Source organism: Corvus kubaryi, unplaced genomic scaffold (genome assembly GCF_017639235.1).
Source record: "Corvus kubaryi isolate FWS band 111438036 unplaced genomic scaffold, C.kubaryi_AGA036_p1.0 split1-37355, whole genome shotgun sequence".
Lineage (NCBI taxonomy): Eukaryota > Metazoa > Chordata > Aves > Passeriformes > Corvidae > Corvus > Corvus kubaryi.
Genome location: NW_024582078.1, coordinates 2970132 through 2993733, shown reverse-complemented (window position 1 = coordinate 2993733; position 23602 = coordinate 2970132). Strand labels below are relative to the sequence as shown.

At 54.2% G+C, this 23602-nt stretch overlaps 1 protein-coding gene across 1 annotated transcript; it reads left to right on the top strand.

Annotated features, from left to right (window-relative positions):
• Window positions 1–3030: 3030 nt before the first annotated feature.
• On the top strand, window positions 3031–23464 carry SLC26A9 (solute carrier family 26 member 9). Its single transcript, XM_042013574.1, has 21 exons — window positions 3031–3166; window positions 9547–9673; window positions 10271–10410; window positions 10593–10703; window positions 10958–11133; window positions 11459–11623; window positions 12126–12278; window positions 12623–12705; window positions 12965–13112; window positions 13788–13901; window positions 14475–14552; window positions 15044–15139; window positions 16993–17099; window positions 17613–17682; window positions 17771–17863; window positions 18282–18398; window positions 18924–19241; window positions 19456–19510; window positions 19898–20043; window positions 20810–20887; window positions 21483–23464. Exons 2-21 carry the CDS (start codon window positions 9549–9551, stop codon window positions 21528–21530), a joined length of 2421 nt encoding a protein of 806 aa, XP_041869508.1. The 5' UTR covers window positions 3031–3166; window positions 9547–9548; the 3' UTR covers window positions 21531–23464.
• The last annotated feature ends 138 nt before the right edge of the window (window positions 23465–23602 follow it).

The window sequence follows — 23602 nt, the reverse complement described above, 5'->3', positions numbered from 1 at the left end:
CCTGTGCCTGCACAAACCCCGTTTCCTTGGCAAAACCACCCTAAAGCAAGGAGCAGCTCTGGCTGCAGGTCTGGGGATGGGAGAGGGAGGGAAGGACGGAGGGAGGAAGGCTCCCTGCAGGTCCCATCGCCTCTCAGGATCCAGCCCCCTCCGCCCCAGGGCATGCGCTGCCTGTCCCTGCTGCCCCCAGCCTCGGGGCTCCACTGAATTATCGCTCCCATTAAGTGCTAATATTAATCTTCTGTAAACAAATCTATACATTCCAGCACATGGAATGCTGCTATCGGCCCAGGAGATAACCAGCTCTGCAGTCTGTGTGCCTGAGGAGTCCCTGGGGTGTCCTTCCATCTCCCAGTTCTCCCCTGCTTCCCGGTGCTTCCCAGACACTCCTCCATGCCTTGCACACCATCCTGGATGCTCTTTTGGTGGACACAACCTCGGGCCACATGTGGGGAGTTTGGCCAGAGCAGAAAGAGGCAGCATAAGTTGTATTTATAGGTCCTGTAAATGGAATTTGACCGGACTGTGCCTCCCACGTCAGAAATGCCCCAGGACCATCGATGGCTGCACGGGGCTGGGTTCTCCACAGGGCAAGACCTCGTTGTATCCCGATCACACCCAGCAGGACTTTGGAATAGCAGGTCCTGCCACAGGGAGCAGGAAACAACAGGGAATCCATCTGTGCAGGAGGGACACCGGGGCAGGGAAGGGACAGGGAAAGCCTGAAGTCATTCCCTGTGGGAAAATTACCTCGCACAGGATGGAGAACTTCCTTGGGGGGTGCAAAAATCCAACCAGCTGGACTCCAGCCCTGCCAGCATCCCAGTCCCAGCGCCAGCAACTGCGGCATGGAGTCACTTTGGGTTGGTTTTGTGTCCCAGTGTGCACAGACAGCTCTTCACCGCCTGTGCCAGGGGTCAGTGGCATTCCCACGGACCTGGCATTCCCACGGACCTGGCATCCCGCTGCTGACCTTGCTGGGCCCTACATGTGCCTGCCCAGGGCACAATGCAAAGAGCAGGTTGGAGGATGAGGAGCACCAGCTGGTCCTGTCTCCCTCATGCCGGGAGCCAGCTTTGGAATTTTACCTTTCATCTTTCCTCAGTGGAGCTTTGCTAGGAAAAATGCCATTCACTGATGGCAGGAGTCCATTTCAGCATGAGCCTCATAGCTAATTAACCCTGCACATTAGCCCTGGATGTTAATTAGCACCATCCAGGATGCTGTTGCCCCTCTTTCCGTGGTGCCTCGGGAGCAGGATCCCTGTGGATGCTGGAGCTCTGTGTTCCCGGGATTTGCCCTGTGACAGGGACCTCCGGGAACACTCGTGGGCTGCTCCCGCTGCTGTGTCACGCGCTCCTGTCCCACAGGGCTCCGCACGTATCAGGCTGCCCTTTAAAAAACCCACTCGATATGAGTTATTAATGATATTTACAGGATAACTGCTTGGCAATTATTACCTCTGTCAGTCAGATGGCAATGAATCAGCCCCCTTCCCTCTGGCACCTCGGGCAGGGTGTTCCTCTGGCGTGCTCCAGACACAATGATTGATTTGCATACGATGAGGTTTCTTGGCAGTAGCTGCCGATGCCTCGAGCATGCACAAGGTACCGGGAATTTTTCCTCTGGGAGCGAGCAAAGGCCACACCGCTGCCTTCTCCTTTCTCCTCACCCCAGCCGCGTGTTCCCTGCCCTTCCATCTCTCTCCCTGCTCCCTTTCCCCATCATTTTCCAGCGCTCGGAGGTAACAGCACATCCCGGTGGGGTGGGTGACACCCGGAGGAGGGAGGGCAGCAGAGGCACCCCCGTGAACACCCCATGCCAAGCTGCCCTTGGGGACAGAGATCAATTCTTCCACGGCAGTGAACCCCCTGCAGCTTCCTTCTGCTGGCCAATTCCTCTGGGGACATGTCCCTGTCCATTTCCTGCTGGTCCCATTCCTTGCCCCATTCCATGCTGATGTCCCTGTGTATCTCAGCACCTGCAGCATCCTGGCCGGTACCTGGCTCCTGCACTCTCAAATCCCTCTGGGAGGAGAGGAGAGGAGTCCAGGATCCTGGAGAGGAGTCCAGGAGCCCGGAGATGAGAGGAGTCCGGGATCCGGGCCCCAGCTCGGCACGGTGGCGTTGCCGTGGGTTGGACACGATGGCAGGAGGGGATGAGCCCTGTCCCCTGCTCCGAGCTGGCCGCTCCCTGACCTGTCACAGGAGCTTTTCCAGTCTCAAACGCTGCCTTTCCCAAGGCACTGGCAGCTCCCGCGCCAGGAGATCGAGCAGGACCTCAGGGGTGGCTCCCGAGCTGCAGCTCCCGGCCGGCCCATCCCGGCCCCTCCCCGCTCCATCGCTGTCCCCTGCCAGGGGTGTCAGAAGAACCTGCCAAACCCTCAGCGCAGGAGCGCGTGGCCAGGTGTGGCTGCTGCCTGGGGACCGTGCCTGCGAGGCTGATGACAGATAGCCCAGCCGAGCCTCCCGCACATGCCCGCGCCGCGGAGAGCTCCCACCGCATCCCCACGCCGGGACATAGAGCCCGACCCTCTCCCCTGGGTAGACAGCGGGGTTCGCCTCTCTTCCCCTCTCCTCTCATCCTTTTGAACCTGGAAATGAGAGAGACTCCGCTTTCCGCTGCCGATCCCATCCCCGGGCCGGCGCGGCGGGGTCGGGCGCTGGCACAAAGCGCCCCATTGTCCATCCCGGGGGCGGAGAGTCGGCCGGAGCTCAAAGGCCGGGCGGGCGCTGCCCACCGCGGCCAACAAAAGCATCTTCTGCTGCCCCCGGCCCGTGGCAGGGGAGGGAGGGGGCCCGGGGTGACGTGAATATGGGTTATTGTCACCCAGAGCATGGAGGGACCTGCAGAGGGGATCAAACGGCCCAGGCCGGAGAGGGAAGGGGTGGGGTGAGGGGGGACATCCAAAAAGGCTCTTCTCCCTCTTCAGATCTCTCCTTATCTCCCCTGGCTATCTCCTGGGCTCAGCCCGAGTGTACCTGCTCGCAATTACCTCCTCAAGCCAATCAGGCGCCGAGCACAGCCCTCGGTCCCCTTGACTGAGGTGATTTATAAATGACTCACTGGCTCGTTTGAGCGCAGACCTCTGCACACCTCCTCGGGAGCACCTCTCCTGCCACATCTGCACCCCCCTCGCAGGATCGGCCGCTCTCCCGAGGCGCAGGTAACTCCAACAATCGGGCTCTTTGTCTGGGTGGGCGTGGGGGATTTACACTCCGGTTGCACAGCCACTGGGTGTGAGTCGCAGTATTTGGAGAACTGCTACTTCTTTTTTCTTTTTTCTTTTTTTTTCTTTTTTTTTTTTTTTTCCTTTTTCACCCTTCTCTTTTCCTCCCTCCCTCCTTTCGCCAAGGGGATTTACGGCAGCAGATTTACTCAGGAATTAGCAACACCAACGATCCAGCAGCTTGATTTATTATGAAGAGAGAGGCTGGAAGAGCCAAATATGTGAATTAATTATTGCTAGAATAAATCCTGCCATCTTATCCTGCCTGGTTCCTGCTGAGATGTGTGGAGGGATTTGCCTGGCATAGGAGAGGCAAATGATGAGAGACACTCGGTTTCTGGATTCTTGTTATGAGCAGAACTTTCTGTGCATGGGACTGTGGAAAGTGGTCCCTGCCCTGAGGATGTTGCAGCCCGAAGCGGGTGTTGCACATCCCGGGATGGACGGAAGGGATGTGGAGCCGTGTGCCCGCGGGCAGCGGTTGAGAAGCACTGGTTGTGCACAGGAATCCAAGCCAGAAAAGGGGATTTGGCTGTACTGGGCATCCTGGTGCTCACAGTCAGGTTAGGAGGGAATTTTAAAGCTGGGAATGAGGAGTGCTCCCAGATTGAGCCCTGTCACACCGGGTGCAGGGTCTCCAGCTCCTCCCAGTGCCGTTTCATGGGATGTTTAGGTCCAGTTTGGGCAGGCTCCTCCATGTATAAGCAAGAGGAAATATCCCCGCAGTCTTGCTCCATGGGGAAAAACTCCTGCAGCTGGGATGCTTTCTGCTCTGCCCTGATAAAATTTGTCCACACCTTATTTGTAAGCAGGCTGAAACCTGGAGCTGGGGACCTGTCCTAAAGCCCTTGCAGTGACATTTGTCCTGGTCACACAGCGTTTCTGCCTCGGGTCAGAGATTCCCGGTACAGAAATGCCGTCCCATCCTCCACCTCCAGGACAGGATGGACGGGATGACCCCAGAGGTGTTTTTCCTTCTCCGAGAGTGGATCCAGAGGGGCGGGAGCACGTGGAGGAATGAGGCCTCAGCAGGCATCCCAGATCAGTGTTGCAGGAATGCTGCAAACTTTTTAATTCCTTTGGATTTGCGTTGCCCACCTGCTCTTCAAAGGCAAGGGCAAGGATGTGGAGAGCAGAGATGCGGCAGTGAGGGACAACAAAGTCTCACTTCTCCTTCCTTTAAATGCCCTTCCCAGTTCACTCCTGCCCATCCCAGCTGCTTTTTGCACAGGAAGGGGATGGAGACAGCACTTCCAGGGATCGGGCTGAGATGCTCTTGGGGTCAGGCACTGCTCTGCCACACTCCGCAAGGTGACAGCCCTGGGGGACAGCAGGGCAGGGAAGCTGGTGGCTTTCAGAGGACCATGATGGGGTGTCTGGACATCCCAAAGCACAGCACCCCAGGCTGTGTGCCTGATGCCTCACCCCAGCCCAGCCCTTCCTCGCAGAGCCGCAGCGCTGGTGTGGCTACGACAGCAATGGAGAGTCGGGGTGGGGTTGGGAACGAGTGGGGAAATCAAACAAATCCCAGGGAAAGTGGGTCCCACCCGGACTTTGCTGCCCTGGTGTCAGCGCAGGGCAGATCCCCGTGCCCACAGTGTTTGCTCCCTTGCACCAAAGCGCAGGAGCCGAGCTGCTGAATATAAACATTTCACTTAATAAACACCCTGTGAGCCAAACACTTCGGCTTCACCTTCAGTTGCTGGCAGACGCCTGCAGATTTTATTACTCTGGTTACCAGGCACAGAGCTAGTTTGGTTAGAAACTCGTGTGAAGTGGTACATCAAACATTGGCACCGGCCCAGCGCAGGCAGCACAAGAGCTCTGCCCGCTGCCTGCGCTGGGCTGGGTCACTCACAACGAGAAAAGGGCCATCTGCCTGATGGAAATCACCCATTTAACACTCCAAATGTTGGGTCTGAACAGAAAGAAAACATTGATTTCATGCCTGGCTGCTGCGTGGTGAAGGTGCAGGAGTGGAGGAATGGGATGGCAGATCCCAGGGGAAAAGAGGCTCGAGGCAGTGGGATGGGAGGCGGGAGCTGGAGGGAGGCAGAGGTGTCTCCTCCTGGCCCTGCACTGTGGCACAGGATCCATTCCATGCCTGCCCAAGATCCATCAGAGCCCGCTAGTTCCTCCTGGCTCCTCTCACCCCCTTCTCCCTCTGGCTTTTGTTCCCCCGGCCATCACGGTGGTTCCTCATGGAAAAGGGACTAGAACAGCAAAGTTTTGGCTGAACTTTATGGATTCTGGCATTTTGCCTTTTCTGAGGCATGGATATTTTTCAAAACTGATTTATACTCTCTTCTGGTGTCTTGCTCTTCTGTTTCTAATGAGTAAAGGTTAAGAAAAGGTTAAACCCTTTAACAAATGTGTGTGCCCAGTGCGTGGCACCAGCCCCTGAACACAACCCCTGCTTCCCTGCCTCAGCTTCTTCCCCCTTCCCAGATTACAGGGAATGATTTTTTCCCCAAAATACTCGTGCCAGAAATGCAGGACTATAGATGTGGCTTTACCACTGCCAGGTTCTCTTCCTGAATCAGTTCATTTGTAGGTGAAGCCTGCGGCTATCCATAGCCAAAGGTAAAACAAAACTAAATCAACCACATTTTAAATGTGAAAAAGAATTTGTGCCAAAATGCCCCAGCTGAATACTCTGGGGTGCCTTGGTGGTGAGCTCCTGGTCTGGGCCATCAGCTGGACTCGCTCCTGGCATGTCCCCAATGCCAGGATGTCGCAGGGAGTGACCAGGGAGTGCAGGGGCGGATCTGCCGGGCTCCTGGTGCCTGATTGCAGAGGTGAATTATACAACATCCCTCTGAAATACCTGAGCTGAGTGCGTGACAGCAGGAACCTCCTTCTCCTCCTGCCTGGGCGCTCGGAGAGGCACGAAAGGGAGAGGGGAGCGGGAGTGTGGCAGGAGGGTGAGGCAGAGTTCAGTCCGGGGGAGCACCTGGCGCTGCAGAGCCTGGCACTGCCACATCTGGCACCAAGAGCCCAGCACCTGTGCCATGCATGTCTCAGGGAGCAAGTGGAGGCTTCCTCTGCTGACTTTGCAGGACCTGGGCCCTTTCCCTGCGCTGCCCCAGGGCTCCCGTGGCACCTGCAGCCGGAGCCGGGCAGACGCGGCACTGAAGGCACCGGTCCGGGGCCACGGGAGTCAAGACCTTGTCCTGGTGTTGCAACCAAACCCTTGCACCTGTGCCTGTGTTCTCCCACCAGACCTGGTCCGGGGAATAGGGGGGAGCTGCTTTTGTGGCCCTTTCTGGGCAGTGGGGCCGGGAGAGGGGTGTTTTGGATGGAGATTCACATGGGATTGGGAAGAGGCTGGACCTCTGAACCCCATCCCGGAGCAAACAGCACAGAGGGCTGGGTGTGCCTTGCGCAAGGAGAAGGGGGATGGAGGGGGGAGGCAAGGGAGGAAGCATTATTCCAAGAGCACTGATTTTTAATCCCTAAAATGAAGAAGCATTCCTTGGATGTCCATCTCTAGCACTGGGATCAGTCTGGGCCCTTGTGTCCCACATAACGCAGCGATCAGGTGGCTCTCCCACCAAATTTCGACTCATTCCTTGGACTGGAGCTCGTGTTCTGTGCCTGCATCAGCGCAGGAAAGTGGCTTTGTGCCAACAGCTCCTATCAACACCAGCCAGGAACCTCAATGTGACTTTCCTCTTCCCAAACACAGCTATCACCAGCACAGGGACGAAAGATAAGAGCTCAGTGAGTGTGTTTGCAAGACGAACCCTGGGAGAAAAGGTCCATGCCCAGCATGCACAGCCTGGTTTGGGACTGGCAAGGCTGGGATCACCCAGGTCTGGACCAAGGGGACACTCATGACCTGCTGGGACAATGCTGGTCACCCACATCACGTCACTGGAGTGGAGCAGTTCTGCTCTCACGTGTTGCTTGCTTGCTCCAAGTGTTTATCCCATTTGTGCACTCAGACTTAGCGAGGTCAAAATTTTACATTTCCGAGCATCACCCACTCCAGCCAACCCCACTGCAGGGATGGGCTTCCTAAAAAACTTGTGAGTGCTTGGAGCTCTTCCCCCAGACCTTGTCCTTTATTTCCGTGCTCACACTGGAAGAGAGATCTTGAAAAACCTGGTCCCTGCAATGCAGCAGCTGCCTGGCACTCTGCTCTTCCCTCCACTCTCATGGAATTGCTCCAGGGTCCTGCCCCAGCTGCAGGGTTTAAACCAGCTCTGCAGCTTGCTGTGGGCTCATCCCACCAGCACCAGGCCAGCTGGCTTTGCCTTTTGTTCAAGGAGCAGCCCCGCAGCTCCTGGTTCTCTTTAATTCCCAAATCTCAGAGGTTTAAGCTGCTGTTTGAGCTAGGGCAAGGCCAGCGATAAGCCAAGTCAAGAACTTGACTCTGTCCAAGACGCTGACATCACGAGCCTGTTTGTTTAAGATGGAATTTAATCATGGGGATATTTTCCCCTCTGTACCTGCTCTGTTTATTATTTTCTTGATTGCCAGCACTTTCACTCAGCAGGGGAAATTCATTAAAGAGCTGGGATTTAATTGGCTGCTTGGGTCTGTCTGGTGGCAGGAGGCATGGAGATCAGAGAGACCACCAGGAACTCGGGTGGGCTTACCAGCCCGCAGAAGCTGTTGCTGAGTCTGGACCTACAAAATATTCACCAAGGAGACCTGGAAATTCTGAGCAGAGCTGTGGGGCTGGGGGAAAGTCTGGGAGCAGCCACAGGATCACGGGAAACATGGGAAAACCGTGACTGCCTATCAGACAGGCTTTCGGCATGAGGGACTGGGAAGAGCCCAGGACTCTGATTAGTCCTATTATCCAAAGGCAAAGCTTACCCTTGCTCTTGGAGAGGAATCTCCAGGGGAAAAGGAGCAGCAGGGGTGCCCTGCACGCCTGCAGAGGGCACTGGATGAGGCACCAGGCCCTGCAGGAGGAGGGACGTGTCTCCTCTTTGCTCCACAGCCGTGGGCTGGGGTCCCTCCTGACCCTGTGGGTGCAGATCGGAGCTGGAATCACCAACACCCCACTGCCGGAGCAGTTTTGCCCTGTGAACTCTAAAGAGTGGGGCTGATGACCTCCCTTTCTAGACCCATTAGCTCCTATTTGCATAATGATCCTGTTGACCTAAATTCTCCCCAAAGTTTCGGCTCTCTGCATCATCCTTTCCTTCCTGCCCTGCTCTGCTACAATCTGCTCCTGTCCTCACCCCAAGGTATCAGCCAGGGCTCTCACCCGTCCTGGGGAAGCACATTTTGCTCATCCCAGTGCCACAGACTCGATGTCAAGGTGTGCCCTGACTTCCAGCAGCACCCAGAGAGGGAAGGGGGGAAGTTCTGACACATTCAGAGCACTCCGTAAGCTCTCAGCAACCTGGATGTTGTTTCTTGGTGCATTCTCCTGCCTGAATCACCAGCTTTTTCCACCCCCTCTTCTCCTCCTGTGTTGGGCAATGACCCACTTAGATACACACCAAAACACAAATAATTACCGAGATCCTCGTTTTATATCTGACCACTTCCTCCCTCCTGTCCCAGCCTGGCCAGTTCGGGGTGATTCTCCCCTCTCCCCAGGCATCTCTGGGCATGGTAAAGTAAGGGTTCTCTGGAGTTCATCGCCCCTTTGGTGAGACCCAGATACTGGGCAGGACTGGTCTGCCGGGATGTTTTGGCATCTTCATCACTGACATGAGCTAGCAACAGTTATCTCCTCGAGCATCACTTCCTAGAGGAAACCGGGTGCTCATCCCCGGCCAGCGAGCATTGGGAAGGCTGTGGAACGCTGGGCAGCGTGGCAGGAACACCTCGGATGGGATCCAGCCCTTGATCCCGGTGCCAGTATCTGCCACCGAGCCAAACCAGCCTGGCAAAGCCTTGCCAACCCCACCGATGGTGAAACCGAGGCATGGGAAAGGTCAAGTGCCTCGCCCGAGGCAAAAAGGCGCTCCCGGAGCCGGGATTAACACCCCTGCCCGGCTGCCAGGCGATCCGGGCCGCGCTCGGGTCCCTTCGCACGGCACCGCTCATTAGCATCGCTCATTAGCATCGCTCATTAGCATCACCTCCGAAGAGCTGGGAAAGCTCCCGCGGCCGGGGAGCAGCAGCAGCCCCTGGAGCTGGGAGAAGCCACTCCCAGGACCTGCCTCTCTGCCACGGGGAAGCTATTTAGGGTGGAGGAGCTCGGGGAGGGCTCCAGACGCTGGAGGTGTCCGCTCTGCTGTACCGCAGGTGGGGCCAACTCCAGCCACATTCTTGGCTTTGCTCTTTCTTTTTATTTATTTTTTTTCCTTTTTTTAAATTTTATTTTGGGGAAAATCCAAATGATCCAGAGATGAGCCAGGCCAGGCCTCGCTATGTCATCGAACGTCCTGCCTACTCCGTCAGCCTCTTCGACGAGGAGTTTGAGAAGAAAAGCAGAACTTACCCCGTCGGGGAGAAACTGAGAAACCTTTTCAGGTAAGAGGGAATGCGACAGAATGTAAACCAGATTTAGCCAGGAACTGGGGGGGTGTCATTCACACCTGGGGGCACAGATCCCGTTTTTATCCTGGGAAACCGTGGTCTTCAGGGGTTTGATGGATGAAAGGCATGGGAGAAATGCAAATTGGGCTGAAGAAAATGAAGTTGGTGGCTCTTTGCTGGCAAATCAGCAGAACAGTCTGCACTGAGTGCATTTGGGATTTGGGGTCCTGCTTTCCAAGGGTTTTTTTAATAGTGGAAAAAGCACAATTGGTGATGCAGGGAATGGTGCGTGGATTGTTTTTTTAAGCTTTTCAGCTGGGATTTCCTTTTATCAGCTTTCTGATTGAAACCAATACCACCTTAAAGAAAGGTTTATAATTATGCAAACAAAGGTTAATAACCCTGCTGATCACTTTCTTGGAAATCTATCTCCATTCCTCAGAAGGAAGGCAACAACACAGGAAAGAGAGGGCTCAGAATATGGCGAGGGAGAACAGTTGAGACATTCGTAGGAAGATCCTTCCCCAATTCCAGCTCATTTGCTTCCTCCCTTCTTTGCTTATTTGCTTTTATTTTGTATTTCCCCTCCAGATGTTCAGCTTCCAGGTTCAAGCTCACCCTCTTCTGCCTGTTCCCAATACTGGCGTGGCTTCCCAAGTACAAAATCAAGGACTACATCCTGCCTGATGTCCTCGGCGGGCTCAGTGCGGGGACAATCCAAGTGCCACAAGGTGAGGAGCGTCACCCTCTGGGTCTCCAAGAGGGAATAACACTTTGCCAGCTCAAGTAAAGGTCTGCAGGTGATGCTGATGCCCACCTGGGAGGAGTTTCATATTTTTGCTGATGACCCCAAGCTCTCCCTCCAGCCTGGTGGTCCCTATATTTCCCTGCCTGTTTCCCTCATGTTTTCCAGGGATGGCCTTCGCTCTCCTGGCCAATCTGCCTCCTGTCAACGGGCTCTACTCCTCCTTCTTCCCCCTGATCACCTACTTCTTCCTCGGGGGCATCCATCAGATGGTCCCAGGTGAGGAATTGTCTGCACAGAACAGTTGAATGCTGGTGTGCCCCAGAACTGGGACGTTTGCTCTGCCAGGGGTTTGTGGGATCCCCGATCCTGGCTGCACAGCAGGATGTCACCCCAATGACCCTCTGCCACCTCCTGCCATGGGGCTGAGGATGGGCTGAGGGACTAAGTCTGCACAGCCCCGCCTGCCCAGGAGCCTTCCAGGACAGGACTGTCCCCAGAGGGAACTCCTGACCTCCCTGTGTTGTCTGCAGGGACCTTTGCTGTCATCAGCATTATTGTTGGCAACATCTGCAATGAGCTGGCTCCAGAGTCGGATTTCCAGTACTTCAACCACACCACCAACGAGACCAGCGTGAACACCACGGCCCTGGAGGCGGCCAGGCTGGAGATCTCTGCCACCCTGGCCTGCCTGACAGCCATCATCCAGGTGAGGGCTCTGCCGTGTCCTCTGGCCCACATGGAGCCAGCCAAGCTCTCCCTGGAGCACAGATGGTGGTGGCAGACGCTCAAAGAGGCCCCACTTCTGGGTGGACGATGCCTCCAAAATAGAGATTTTTGGAGATTTTTTGGTCTTGGGGTGGAATTCTCTATATGGACCACCAAGGATGGCACCCGCAGCCCTCCTGTCCCCATCCCTGCCCCAGGACACCCCTGCCATGTGTGCTCTCCCAGAGGGTCACCCTGCTCCACACGGGCTCTGCGTCCCTCGGGGTTGTCACTGCTCTGCCAACACCTCCTCTGTCCCACCCTAGCTGTGCCTGGGGTTCCTGCAGTTCGGCTTTGTGGCCATCTACCTGTCCGAGTCCTTCATCAGGGGCTTCATGACGGCGGCGGGGCTGCAGATCCTCATCTCCGTGCTCAAGTACGTCTTCGGCTTGACAGTCCCGTCTTACACCGGGCCCTTAGCTATCGTCTACGTAAGTGGGGGCTCTGCACAGCGACCTTCCCCCCACCACGGCCTCACCGCCACCCCTGCCAGGGAAACGGGGCCCAGGAGACAAGGGAAGGGTGGAGGGAAGGGGAATCCCTGCCCCGGCACAGCCAGGCTGCTGCTGTGTTCCCTATCCAGCGTTATCTGAGCCCTGTGTGCGTGGTTTTAATGAGAAATGATGGAACGGGGCTGGGATCTGGGGTTACAGCAGGAGTCTTGCAGAGTTGTTAGCAGCAGGAAAGTTTCCTCTGAGCAGGTTTGCCCATTCCTGGGATTTCCTGCATCTTCCATGGATGCATCCTGTGCTGAACTGCATTTAAGCACCGGCACAGGCCCAGGGCCGGGGGCTGATCCCTCGGCAGAGGTTTTTTAGCACTTCACACATCTCAGAGTGTTGATTATGGTAACAAGTGCTGTCCGTTGTTCTGTCCATGTTGTCCTGAGTCTCTGGCTCCCCGTGACACCTTCTCCTCTTCTCTCCCCCTCAGACATTCATTGACATTTGTAAAGGTCTGCCCCAAACCAACCTGGCCTCCCTGGTCTATGCCTTGGTCAGTGCTGTGCTCCTGATCATTGTCAAGGAGCTCAACCTGAAGTACATGAAGAAGATCCGGATGCCCATCCCGATGGAGATCATCATCGTAAGTGACACCTGGGCTGTCCCTGGGACCCTCCCCTCGCCTCACAGCCCCGGGACACTGCTGCTGTCAGCAGGGCCACCACGTAGGGCATCTACACAGCAAATGTGACACGGCCCCCACATGGTTTGGGGTCAGAAACTGGGCCATCCTCATGCTCATCCCTGCACCTGCATGCTGGTGATGCTGAGGGTGAAGAACATAACTCCTCCTGGGACTGTTCTCTCCTTTCCCAGCCCAGATTTGGTGCTGGTTTTATTCTGTCAGCTCTGGGAGCACGGCGAGGTTAATGCTCAGAGCCAGCTCAGCTCTTCCTGCTTGCAGCTCTTCATTCCCTGTCCTTTCAGGTCATCGTTGCCACCGCAATCTCCGGCAGCTTCGACATGCCCGACAAGTACGGGATGCCAATAGTGGGGAAGATCAGCATGGGGTAAGTGCTTGTGCAGGTCTGACTCACCTTCCAGACAGTTTTCCTTCCTCCTCCTCCTCCTGCAGCCTGGAAAACACCTCACTCTTCCCAGGTGTACGAGTCCCCTTCCAGGAGTGTCAGTGTGCCCTGTTACACAACCACCCCCATCCTCTGGAGCGTGGGCACGGATTATGTCATTCCTGAACCCTCCAGCTCCTCACCCACCCCCCCAGCCCCTGGACAGCGGTGTCACAACTTCTCACCTGTGCTCTGCATGCAGGTTCCCAGAGCCCACCCTGCCCCTGGTGAGCAAGTGGAAGGACATGGTGGGCACGGCGTTCTCGCTCGCCATCGTGGGCTACGTGATCAACCTGGCCATGGGGAGGACCCTGGCAGCCAAGCATGGCTACGATGTGGACCCCAACCAGGTACTGCTGGGGCTGGGGCAGCCAAGGGCTCCTCCCTTTGCTCTCAGGCGTGAAGGGAAAAGCTCACGGCGTGAACGGGAAGCGTTCAGACGTGCTCGGCTCAAAGCAGACGTGCTGCTCCTGTGGAGGCTCCATGGCTTTGTGCCATGTGGGGGGCGAAAGGACACGGCAGAGCCCTGTCCCGTGGGCTGCAGAGAGGCTGGAAAAGGGAAAGGAGCTTTAGGCTGGGCTCTCTGCCTTGCTCCCCCTCCAGACTCAGTGTTCTGGCAGCTTGCTGAAGCATGGCAAGGCACATACACCTCTCGGGGAGCAGAGAAAGACCTGGATTCCTGGTGTGTCACCCAGATACTGTGAGAGGCAGGACATTAAATAATCCTCTTTTGTCATCCCTGGCACAGTGGCAGCTTTCAACAACAGCCACACATACCACATGGAGCCCTGCCCTGAGTGTGTCAACACATGACAACGTGTTTGTGTGGAATTGTGCTTCCAGGTTTCCCTGCTAAGCCAGAGCCTATCCCAGACCTTACTGGAAGGAAAGAGTCTGGGATGCACTGCGGGGAGCCCAGAGCCTGCCCTGGCCACATGAGCCAGACTCAAGCACCTGCTCTCTTGCCACGTGTCAGCAGGAAGGGCAGCTGTCCTTTCTGATGGACACTCTCCACATCTCCACAGGAAATGCTGGCCCTGGGCTGCAGCAACTTCTTCGGATCCTTCTTCAAAATCCACGTGATCTGCTGTGCTCTCTCCGTCACCCTCGCCGTGGATGGGGCAGGAGCAAAATCCCAAGTTAGTTCCTCCTCCTCCTTCTCTTCCTCCTTCTCTTCCTCCTTCTCTTCCTCCTCCTCCTTCTCTTCCTCCTTCTCCTTCTTCTCCTCCTCCTCCTCCTCCTCCTCCTCCTCCTCCCTCTCTTCCTCCTTCTCCTCCTCCTCCTCCTCTCCTGCCTGCGTTCCCTCCGCAGCACAAAGCGCTGCAGCTGCCACGTGCTGCCAGCCTGACGTGGCTGTGCAGCTCTGGAGAAGTTTCACACACCAGTGCTTCACGTCGCTGCTGTTAAAGCAGAATTCCCTCCCTCCCTCCCCAAGCCCATTCTGGTCCCTGGATGGTTCTCTGGGCTGGGCACAGAAGCAGAGCTGTCAATCCCCAGTCCCAGCCTGGCCCCCTGGACTGAGCAGTGAGGGAAGTTTGGGGTAATCTGTGAGATCTGCAAACCCCAGCCTGTTTTCAGAGGCAAACATCCCCTCACATAAAATGCTGCAGTGCCCAGTTGTGCCCCTGGCTGCAGCAGCAGGAGGGGGAACACCCAGGGGAGCTTTGGGAAGCCCTGATGTTTGCAGAAGTGATTTTCTTTCCTCTTTGCAGGTGGCAAGTTTCTTTGTGGCTTTGGTGGTCATGGTGACCATGCTGTCCCTGGGAATCTACCTGGAGCCTCTTCCAAAGGTAACACAAACATCTGTGCAGGCAGAGCCGTTGCAACACACGCTCTCCACACTCAAACAAAGGCACAGCCTCGCTCCAAAAAGCTCCTGATGCAAACGGCAGCACGGGCCGGTTTGTTCCTGGCCTGGGGACCTGTCTGCACTGGGTGTCTGGAGGCAGGAATCACAGAACCACAAAATTCCAGGCTGGTTTGGCTTGGAAGGAACTTTAAACCTCATCCCTGACATGGGCAGGGGCACCTCCCTCTATTCCAGGTTGCTCCAAGCTGACCTTGGGCAGGGATGGGGCAGCCACAATTTCTCTGAGCAAATATAAGTCTAAATGATAGTGAAAGAATCACCCCAACTACCCTGCCCAGATCCCAGTGAGATCTTTGTGAGCATCACCCTTGTGATGGAACTGGCCCAAGGTGGGCAGATGCTGCAGAAAAGCATCCCCTGCCAAACGTGGTACATCCATGTCCTGGCTGACACCAAACCTCTCCTCCACAGTCTGTGCTGGGGGCCCTCATCGCCGTGAACCTGAAAAACTCCCTCAAGCAGCTGGCTGACCCCTTCTACCTGTGGAAGAAGAGCAAGCTGGACTGTGTGAGTGCCTGAGGCGGCGGGAGGCATCACCCGGCCAGGGCAGGATGAGCAAAAAGTCTTTTGTGGGGTTTTTGGGGGGTATGAGTCCCTCACAGGAGGTGGGTTTGGCTCTCTTGGTGGGATGGTGCTCCCTGTCCTGCCCAGCTGAGCACCCTGCTGCTCAGAGCACATATCACAGAGGCCTGAACTCTTACCTGCTGTATTTAAATGCCAATCAAGTGCAGAGCCTGTTTGCCCAGAACTAGCCAAACCGGCCCTGCTCAATATCTGGGAGTCATGACTTAAAAACTCACACAATGGCCCTCCAGGGTGAGGAGAGCCCTTCAGTGTGATAAGGACTCCAGGCACTGGTTGATGTATAAACCCAGGCAGGGGGTGGCGGGGGAGTGAGAACGGAATTTGGAAATGTCTGACAGAAAAAGACAGTGTTTGGACAGGACTCCCACGGCTGAGTGCCGTGTGTGGACACTGAGCCAATATCCTGTCAAGGCCCAGCAAACCCCCCCTTATCAGGGCAATCAGGACTCCAGAGGGGCTGGCCTGAGTCATGAAGAGCTTTCCCAAAATCCTGCTCAAACAGGTGCTGGAGGAGGGATGAGTTATCAATTTGGGCACATCTCTGAAGGGGCTCTGCTGCTGCTGCTGGCTGGGAGGGGAGGTCTGTAGGCTCTGGCAGCTCAGGTGAGGGCAGGGGAAGTTGCTGCCCCTTTACCAGAGCACAGATGGAGGCCACAGGCTTCAGAGAGCCCAAAAGCCTGGGCAGACACTGAGCGTGGGCTGAGTGGAGATGGACAGTGCTGCCTGAGGAACGTCCTGGCAGATGCCAATGCAGTGAACGGGATTCCCCTGACCTTAATCTCCTTGGAATTTGAACTAGATTCAGTGTCCTGTCCCAAAACGGGGAGCACCGTTCCTGGGTGATGTCAGACCATTGGTGTTCATCACCTTAATGCTGGTTGTGTTTCAGGACAGCTAACTCCAGCTAATTCTAACAAAGCCTGGATGGATGGATGGATGGATGGATGGATGGATGGATGGATGGATGGAGGGAAGTTCTTCCTTGCCATTTATACACTAAATGAATATAAATTAAGATTTTGAAGTCATCAAAGTTACCCTGATTCATCCAAGGTCAAACTTAGGTTTTATAAATCTTCAGGAAGGGATTAAAAGAACCGGATAATGATTTTCAGAGGGGTGTTTAAATGCAGGGCAGGACTGATCTCATATGGAGGGAGATGCTTGAGTGCTAACACATAAAAACGACAAATGGCAGAGCTCTGAGCTGGAGTGGGGCAGCTTTTGGTCTCCTCTGCCAACTTGGCCATCAAATCTTCTCTGTTCAGGCCATTTCTAGCAGGTGCTCAGGCAGTTTTCAGAGAGATGATTGCCGATTTTTTCTGAACTGCTCTGACTGACAGCAGGAGCTGCTCGGGGCTGGAGCAGGGAGCAGCAGATGGTGGGATCTGCAGGAGCCCTTTCCTGACGAGCCAGGCCGATCCTTTTCAGATGGAACGAGCGGAGCAGGAGAAACATGTGGAGAAACGCCCTGGCTGCTTTTATGGCTGAAAAGAAACTGGGGCTCCTGGCAAACTTCCCAGCAAGGATGGTTCACTCCAAAGCATCCAAACTGTAGCATTAGAACAGCTGCAGAATTCAGGGCTTGGCCTATTCATGTTGAGCTGGGAGGGTTTGGGAGTCCAGGATAGCAGCACAGAGCCGTTTTCCACCCATTTTCCACCCATTTTCCACCCATTTTCCATCTGTTTTCCATCCATTTCCATCCATGTCCTCTAGCCCATGGTTCAGCAAAATGACCTGCCATGTTTTTCCCTCCCCTTCTCTCCCTGCAGCTGGTCTGGCTCGTGAGCTTCCTCTCCGCTTTCTTCCTGAGCCTTCCCTACGGAGTGGCGGTGGGCGTGGGGTTCTCCGTGCTGGTTGTGGTTTTCCATACCCAGTTGTAAGTACCCCCATGGCCACGAGAAGCACGGGAGATCTCCCAGGGGCAGAAAGGAGGGACAGATGATTTTTATAAGCGACCTCTGGCCCGCGGAACGCGCGGCAGGAGCCCCGGGGAGTGCAGGTGTCCTGCCCGGAATGTGCAAACAGGAATGGCAGGCGCTAATTTACTGCCTGCATTCCCGCTCCCGTGCACATCCCAGGGCAAGGGGAGTTGCAAGGAATTTGCTTCACCCCACACAGTTCCCAGCACAAAGTCCTGCTCACGGAAAGAGCGAGCCCTGTCTGTGTGCAGGGCCCCGGCGTGAGGTTTTCACACCATTTTTAATCCATCAAAGCCCTTTATTAATATTTCCCAGTCTGGCATCTCAAACTGCTGATTCTTTCTTTTGCCCTGTAGACTCTGCAGGGATGAAATGCAAGTGATTTCATAAGGCAAATGTTCAAATCCTGGGGTGGAATGTGAAGCAGAAGCAGTTTTCTTCCCCTAATGCTGATCCCTTCTTTTCTGCAGCCGCAACGGCTCTGCCCTGGGCCAGGTGACTTCCACTGACATCTACAAGAACCCCAAAACCTACAACAAGGTGAGCTGAAGATAAAGCATCCTCAGAGAAAATGCTGTTCCTTGCCACTGGTGCCCAGGCTGGCTCTGAGCTCTTGTCTCTGGTGCAGGTCCATGAAGTTAATGGGATTAAAATCGTCACCTACTGCTCGCCGCTGTATTTCGCCAACTCGGAGATATTCCGGGAGAAAATTATAGCCAAGGTGAGCAATTCCTCAACAAATCCCTGCCTGAAGCTAATCCCAAACCGCCCTCGCTCTCTCCTGTGTTGCTACATGGGGATAATTAAGCTGTGGATGATCATGAACAGTGGTCACATCCATCCTCTACTCCTCAGTTCTCCTCTCCTTGACCCTCAGGGCTGTTTGCAGAGCTCATTTTAGAGGTTGTGCCTGAATCCTGGCAGGCTCCTCCTCCAAGCTCTGCCAAAACGGGCATCCTGCTATTCCAAGTCTGTCCCTGCATGTGCAGGTACTCTGAGTTCCAGGAGATGTTTGGTTGCCACCAGGATCGCCCCACTCCAGTGCACAGCGGGTGCCCAGGCTGGGAAATGCCAGGAAAGGATCAGCAGCTCCTGACTCTTGGAACAGATTTTTAAAGACTAATCTCACTTTCCCACAGACAGGGGTGGATCCTGGCAAGGTGTACTTGGCCAGGAGGAAATTTGTGAAACGGCAGGCGAAGGGCACAGCACAAGCACCAGCAAAGCTCCCAAAATTCCTGCTGAAGGAGAACAAGGTAACTCAGCTCCTGAGTTCCCAACAAGGTCCCTGTGTCCCCATCAAACAGCTCCTCTTCACGTGGGATTTTCTGCACTGTTTTCCTGGCCGCATTTCTCATCTCTCACCTCCTTTCCTCCCCACCTACATCTCCATTCCTCCCCAAACTTTGAGATGCAGGAGAACCAGGAGTGGCTGGGAGCAGGAAAGCTGGAGAGGAGGCTGGAATGGAAATATGGTGAACAATCTGCAGAAACCAGGCAGCTCTGGCCTCTTTCTCTGGGGATGTGTCAGCTCCAAGGTGCCCTTTCAAAGCCCATTTCTCAGTCACCCCAGCTCCATTTGCTTGGCAATGCTGAGCAGTTCTGAAAGAAATGAATCATGAAAATTATCCTGACTATATCCAGCCCCAAGGGACAGACAGTCTAGCACCAGGCTGGAGTTAGTCCACATTAAAACACTTCCCATCAGTGGGTAGAGGTGCATTCACCTGCCAGGACCTCACCTTCTGCCCTGCCCTGACTGCATTTCCTCTCTGCTGCAGACCTTGTCTTTGCAAGAGCTCCAGAAGGACTTTGAGAGCGCCTCCCCAACAGACACCAACAACAACCAGACGACTGCCAATGGTGCCAGCATCTCCTACATCACATTCCGCCCTGCTGCCCACGGGGCTGGGCCAGGCCAGAGCCCCGGGGAGCTGGGCAGCACCACCACCCTGCAGGGCAGCACCTTCAGCGTTCTGCCCACGGCAGACACCGACCCTGTGCTGACAGCACCGCCCTACATCAGCTTCCACACCATCATCCTGGACATGAGTGGGGTGTGTTTTGTGGACCTGATGGGCACAAAAGCACTGAGCAAGGTTAGTTCTGTACTGCCAACGCAGCCAGGCAACAGCTGGGTACCTTCTGCTCTCTCACATAAAGGTGTTTATGTGCCTTAGTTGTTTGGCTTTGCTCCTTCTGCATCCCAGATTTTCTCCTTCAGCCCCAGCCCTGAGAGAAGACTTTATGCATAAACACGAAGCTGGAGCAGCAGGGTTATTAATCCTCTCTCTCCCATCTCATCCCTTCCAGTTGTGTTCCAGCTACCAGAAGATTGGGATTAAAGTGTTCTTGGCAAACGTGCATGGTAAGAATCCCCACAGAACACATTTCCACGTGATCTTCCCCCATTTCTGAGCTCCTGACAAACAGCACATCTTTTTCTGTTCTTTATTCAAACTGTGAGATGTCAGTCCTTTGTTGGACCAGGCCAGAACAGAGAAAAGAAGAAAACAGAAGAAAGGAAAGAGAATCACTGACGTCTGTGTGTGAAATCAGTGCTTTCATTTGGGAAGTGATGGGGCTGGAATATCTCCACACTCAGCATGCAGAAAAACAGATCCCCACACTCATTTCTGCTGCAAAGCTGCATCTTCTGAGCCTGGCCTTAGCTCAGAGGACCACGCCAGCCACACACAGCCCCAGAATTCCTCCTCTCCTCTCCTCCTTGTTCAGCTGCCTCTCCTTTCTCCAGCCCAGGTGTACAACGACATCAGCACAGGGGGAGTCTTTGAAGAAGGAGGCCTGGATCGAAGTCACATCTTCCTGACCATCCACGACGCTGTTTTGTTTGCACTGGCCAGTATCAGAGAAGTTGTCCACCCGCCCATCTTGGAAGAGGTAAATTTGCTCCCCAGTCTTCCCTCACCCCACAGGGTTCTCCTGTTTGCTTTCCAGGCTGCGCCAGCACAAAGCAGGAATAACAAATCGCTAATAACTGCACCTAATAAAGCTTTTTGTTTATCTTAAGTGGTAAAGCAAAACCCAGCAAAATATTTAATATTCCAGTTGTCATGCACAGGCTGGGCACCTCCTGATGGAATGGATTTCCACGGGAATTCAGAAGTGTCAATGTTTTACACAGGCCCTTAGCTGAGGGATGAATGTTGTCCCAGCCTGGAGGAGCCAGAAGAGCTGTTCCAGCACTGTGCCCTCGGTCTGGTGCTGGTTGGAACAGGCAAAGGCAGAATTTGGCCCTCAGAAATGAAGGCAAAGCTTGTGCACCTGGAATAGTGCCGGCATCCACGAATGCTCCACACAAGGAATTCCAAGGCAGGAATGTGGCCCATGCTGGTGGCACAGCGTCACACAGGCTCTGTCCCCAAACAGGGGTCGGTTTATGGTGTGGCACTTGGAGTTGGCACCAGTGGCAGCCAGTTATCTCCCCAGGACGAGTTAAGGTATCTCATATCAAACCAGAGAGATAGGCCAACGCCAGCCCAGTCACAGGAGATAAACACCTGGAGCAGGATTCCTTCTGTGTCCCTTCTCCTGGACATTTCCCTTGAGCCTGTGTCACCTTTTAAGCCTGGCTCAGCCATTGTTTTCATTCGTTTTGACCCTGCACTCTGCTGATTTGTGGACCTGACTCTTCTTCCCTGCACAGAGGCTGAACCAGACAGAGCTCTCCATCTATGACGAGTCTGTGGATGAGAGCAGCGCAGAGTACAAGAACTTGGAGGAGGTGAGTTGTAGTGCCAGGGGTCACTGCAGCCATGGGTATGAGGCAGAAATCAGAACTTCTAACTGGGATTGATTAGATGGGAAATTCCCTGCGCCACTGCAAGTAACTGCAGTGCTTCAGAAAGCAAATTGCAAACATAATTTTAAATCCCTGTCTTGAGGAGCTCTGGAAGGCAGCTGGATGAGGAGCAGGTAGGTTACCCCCCAGAGGAATCCTTCAATCCATTCTGGGCCACACAGCTCAGGTTCAGGCAGAGTTGTGGTCTCCACGCACTGGGGGGAACTTGGAGAACCAGGTTGGGTTCACGCCCGAAAGAAGAAACATCAGCCAAGATTTCCAGCATGGACTTGGTTAATGCTGCAGCGATTTGCACCCACATCTGGGCCCTGGCAGGAGATCCCCTCCAGGGCTGACCTTCCCCATACTGTCCATGCCCAGCTGGAAGCAGAGCAACCTCCAGCTTTCCTGCATGGAGAAGTGCTGGGAAGGGTTGGAGCTCCTGGGGATGTTTCTGTGTGACAATGACACTGAGCTGTGTCACTGGGGCTGTGCCCTGGCACCAGCCCTGACCCTGCTCCTCTTCTGTGCCCTTTAGGAGATGTTTGGAAGCATGTTCCACTCAGAGACCCAGACAGCTCTGTGAGCACGGGGAGCACCGGGCAAACCCTCCTGAACCGACTCCTCTCTCCCACCCCTCCGTGGAGAGCTGTGCTTCTACCTGGGGATGCAACGGGTTTGCAAAGAGGCCACCACCCTCCAGAACTGCCAAATCCCTCCCTCCTCCCTGCTCTGCTCGTGGCGCTCAGAGCAGCGGACTCTGGAGCAGGCAGCAGCCACCTGGGGAAGCAGGAGCTCAGGAGATGCCATCTCTGGGCTGCAGAAGTGGAGTTTGTTTGGAGGCAGGTGCCTGAACTCAAAGGGCTTCAGCCACCCCTTTGTCCCTCACAATCCTTCTGCCCACGCTGGAATTGCATCATTTGGGCATCCTGCTCCTTCCCTGTCCCTGCTCCCTCTTTCCCCACTGCAGTGAAATACAAGCAAATACTAAAAGCCTTTCAGGGCTTGGATTCCCGAGCAGCAGTGGCTCTGGCAGGCGTGGCAGCGCAGCTCTGCCCGGTGCTGCTGCTCTCTGATTGCACTGACCCCGGGGGTGTCTGTGGCTGCAGCCCCCCGGATTTCCCTGCGTGTCTCTGTAGCCTCTGCCTCTCCTCTTCTGTGTCCCAGCATCCCAAAAAACACTGCCTTGAACCAGCGCTGTATTTCTGACACCCCAAAGACCTCAGTACTCTCTCAGCAGGGCTAATTTCTTAAATAAATAATTTTATTTTTATTAATAGGACAGGCTTGGAATCAGAAATAAGAACTCCTTGTTACATGCTCATCATCCTGCCTGCCCAGTGGGTTGAGTACATGAAAGTGGATTTTATTTTCAAATGCTATTTCTATTTTATTACTCCAAAATACTACAAATGACAGTTTTGAAGTACACAGACATTATTGAGCTGATTGCTGAAGGCTTCCGGGGAAGAGAATGTGGGGCTTTCCTACAGCTCCCAGATGTCTCATTTTTAAGGAAAACAGAGCTTCCTGAACCATCCTTGCTAGAGAGTCACTAAAGGAAACAACATCAGCACCCTGCCCGTTTGGTTTTATGTAACATCTCAATTGCTAAGTCACCATTTCTCTACCTCAACTTCTGATTATGTGGTGCAGGCGAGAGTAATAAAACCAAAGGAGGGTAGAAAACCCCACTAGCCAATGGTTATTACTTATTTTAATCTTAGACAGCAGTGGTTTCTCCAGGAATCTCCAGGTACAGCTTGTTCTACAAGGTAAAATCAAGAGATTAAGCCTCTTAAATGATCTTTGAGGGCGATTCCTCATGGTCTTTTGTACTGCCTGAGAGCTCCTTTCATTTGCTGGTTTGAAAGAAAGGCAACAAAGAAATTGGTGCAGAGCAACAAGAAATTGTCCTGATCAATATTTTTGGGTCTCTGAGGTGGCATCACACTAAAAGAGGGAAGTTCCAACTCCCAGCTCTTCACTCAGGGCTCATTACAGGAGGTTGATTTCCCAGCCTGGGGTCTGACAGGCCAAATGCAGGAATCCTCAGAGAAGAGGCATAAAACAGATAGTATTTCCTGAACTTCCTACAAGAATTGGGACGGGATGTGAAGAGAAACAGCTCAGAAACAGCAGCAGTGGCTCTCCTGCAAATCATGACCCAGGCACAGAGAAATCCCATTTCTGTAGCCAAATTCTGGGCCAGCTCTGGCAATAAATGTAATATCAGCAGGCAAATGGCACTGCTGGAGGCACAATGTGGCCAAAGTCATCATTCCTAAGTACCTGGGCAGAGAATTAGGGAAGCTCAAAGTCACATTGGTGAAAAATTTTAGCTTCCAGTAAAAAAATCCCCCTTATTGCTCTTAAGTAACAGTGAGGTTGATGTGTTTTGGCTCTGAAGCCTTACTTGGTAAATGCATGATGTATAACCAGCTCAGAAATGTTTGTAATTTATTTAATTTAATGTTGGTTTCGTTCTTTTTTTGATAATAAAGAATGTGTGAACAATCATCGGCTTCTTCTGCTGACTCAAGGGCAGGATTTCCATGGCTGCTCCCATCTGGCATTTGGCATCCTGAGACAGTTAACGCCAGGGGAAGGTGGGATAAATCTTCTCATTTAGGTCAGAACAGCTGTAAAGAAGGGAAT

Excerpts from the sequence above, each read along its gene's own strand:
- SLC26A9 (XM_042013574.1), top strand. The coding sequence starts at position 9,549 with ATGAGCCAGGCCAGGCCTCGCTATGTCATCGAACGTCCTGCCTACTCC. Across the intron at positions 10,704-10,957 it reads CATCCATCAGATGGTCCCAG|GGACCTTTGCTGTCATCAGC; the intron begins GTGAGGAATTGT and ends TGTTGTCTGCAG. Across the intron at positions 20,044-20,809 it reads ACCCGCCCATCTTGGAAGAG|AGGCTGAACCAGACAGAGCT; the intron begins GTAAATTTGCTC and ends TTCCCTGCACAG.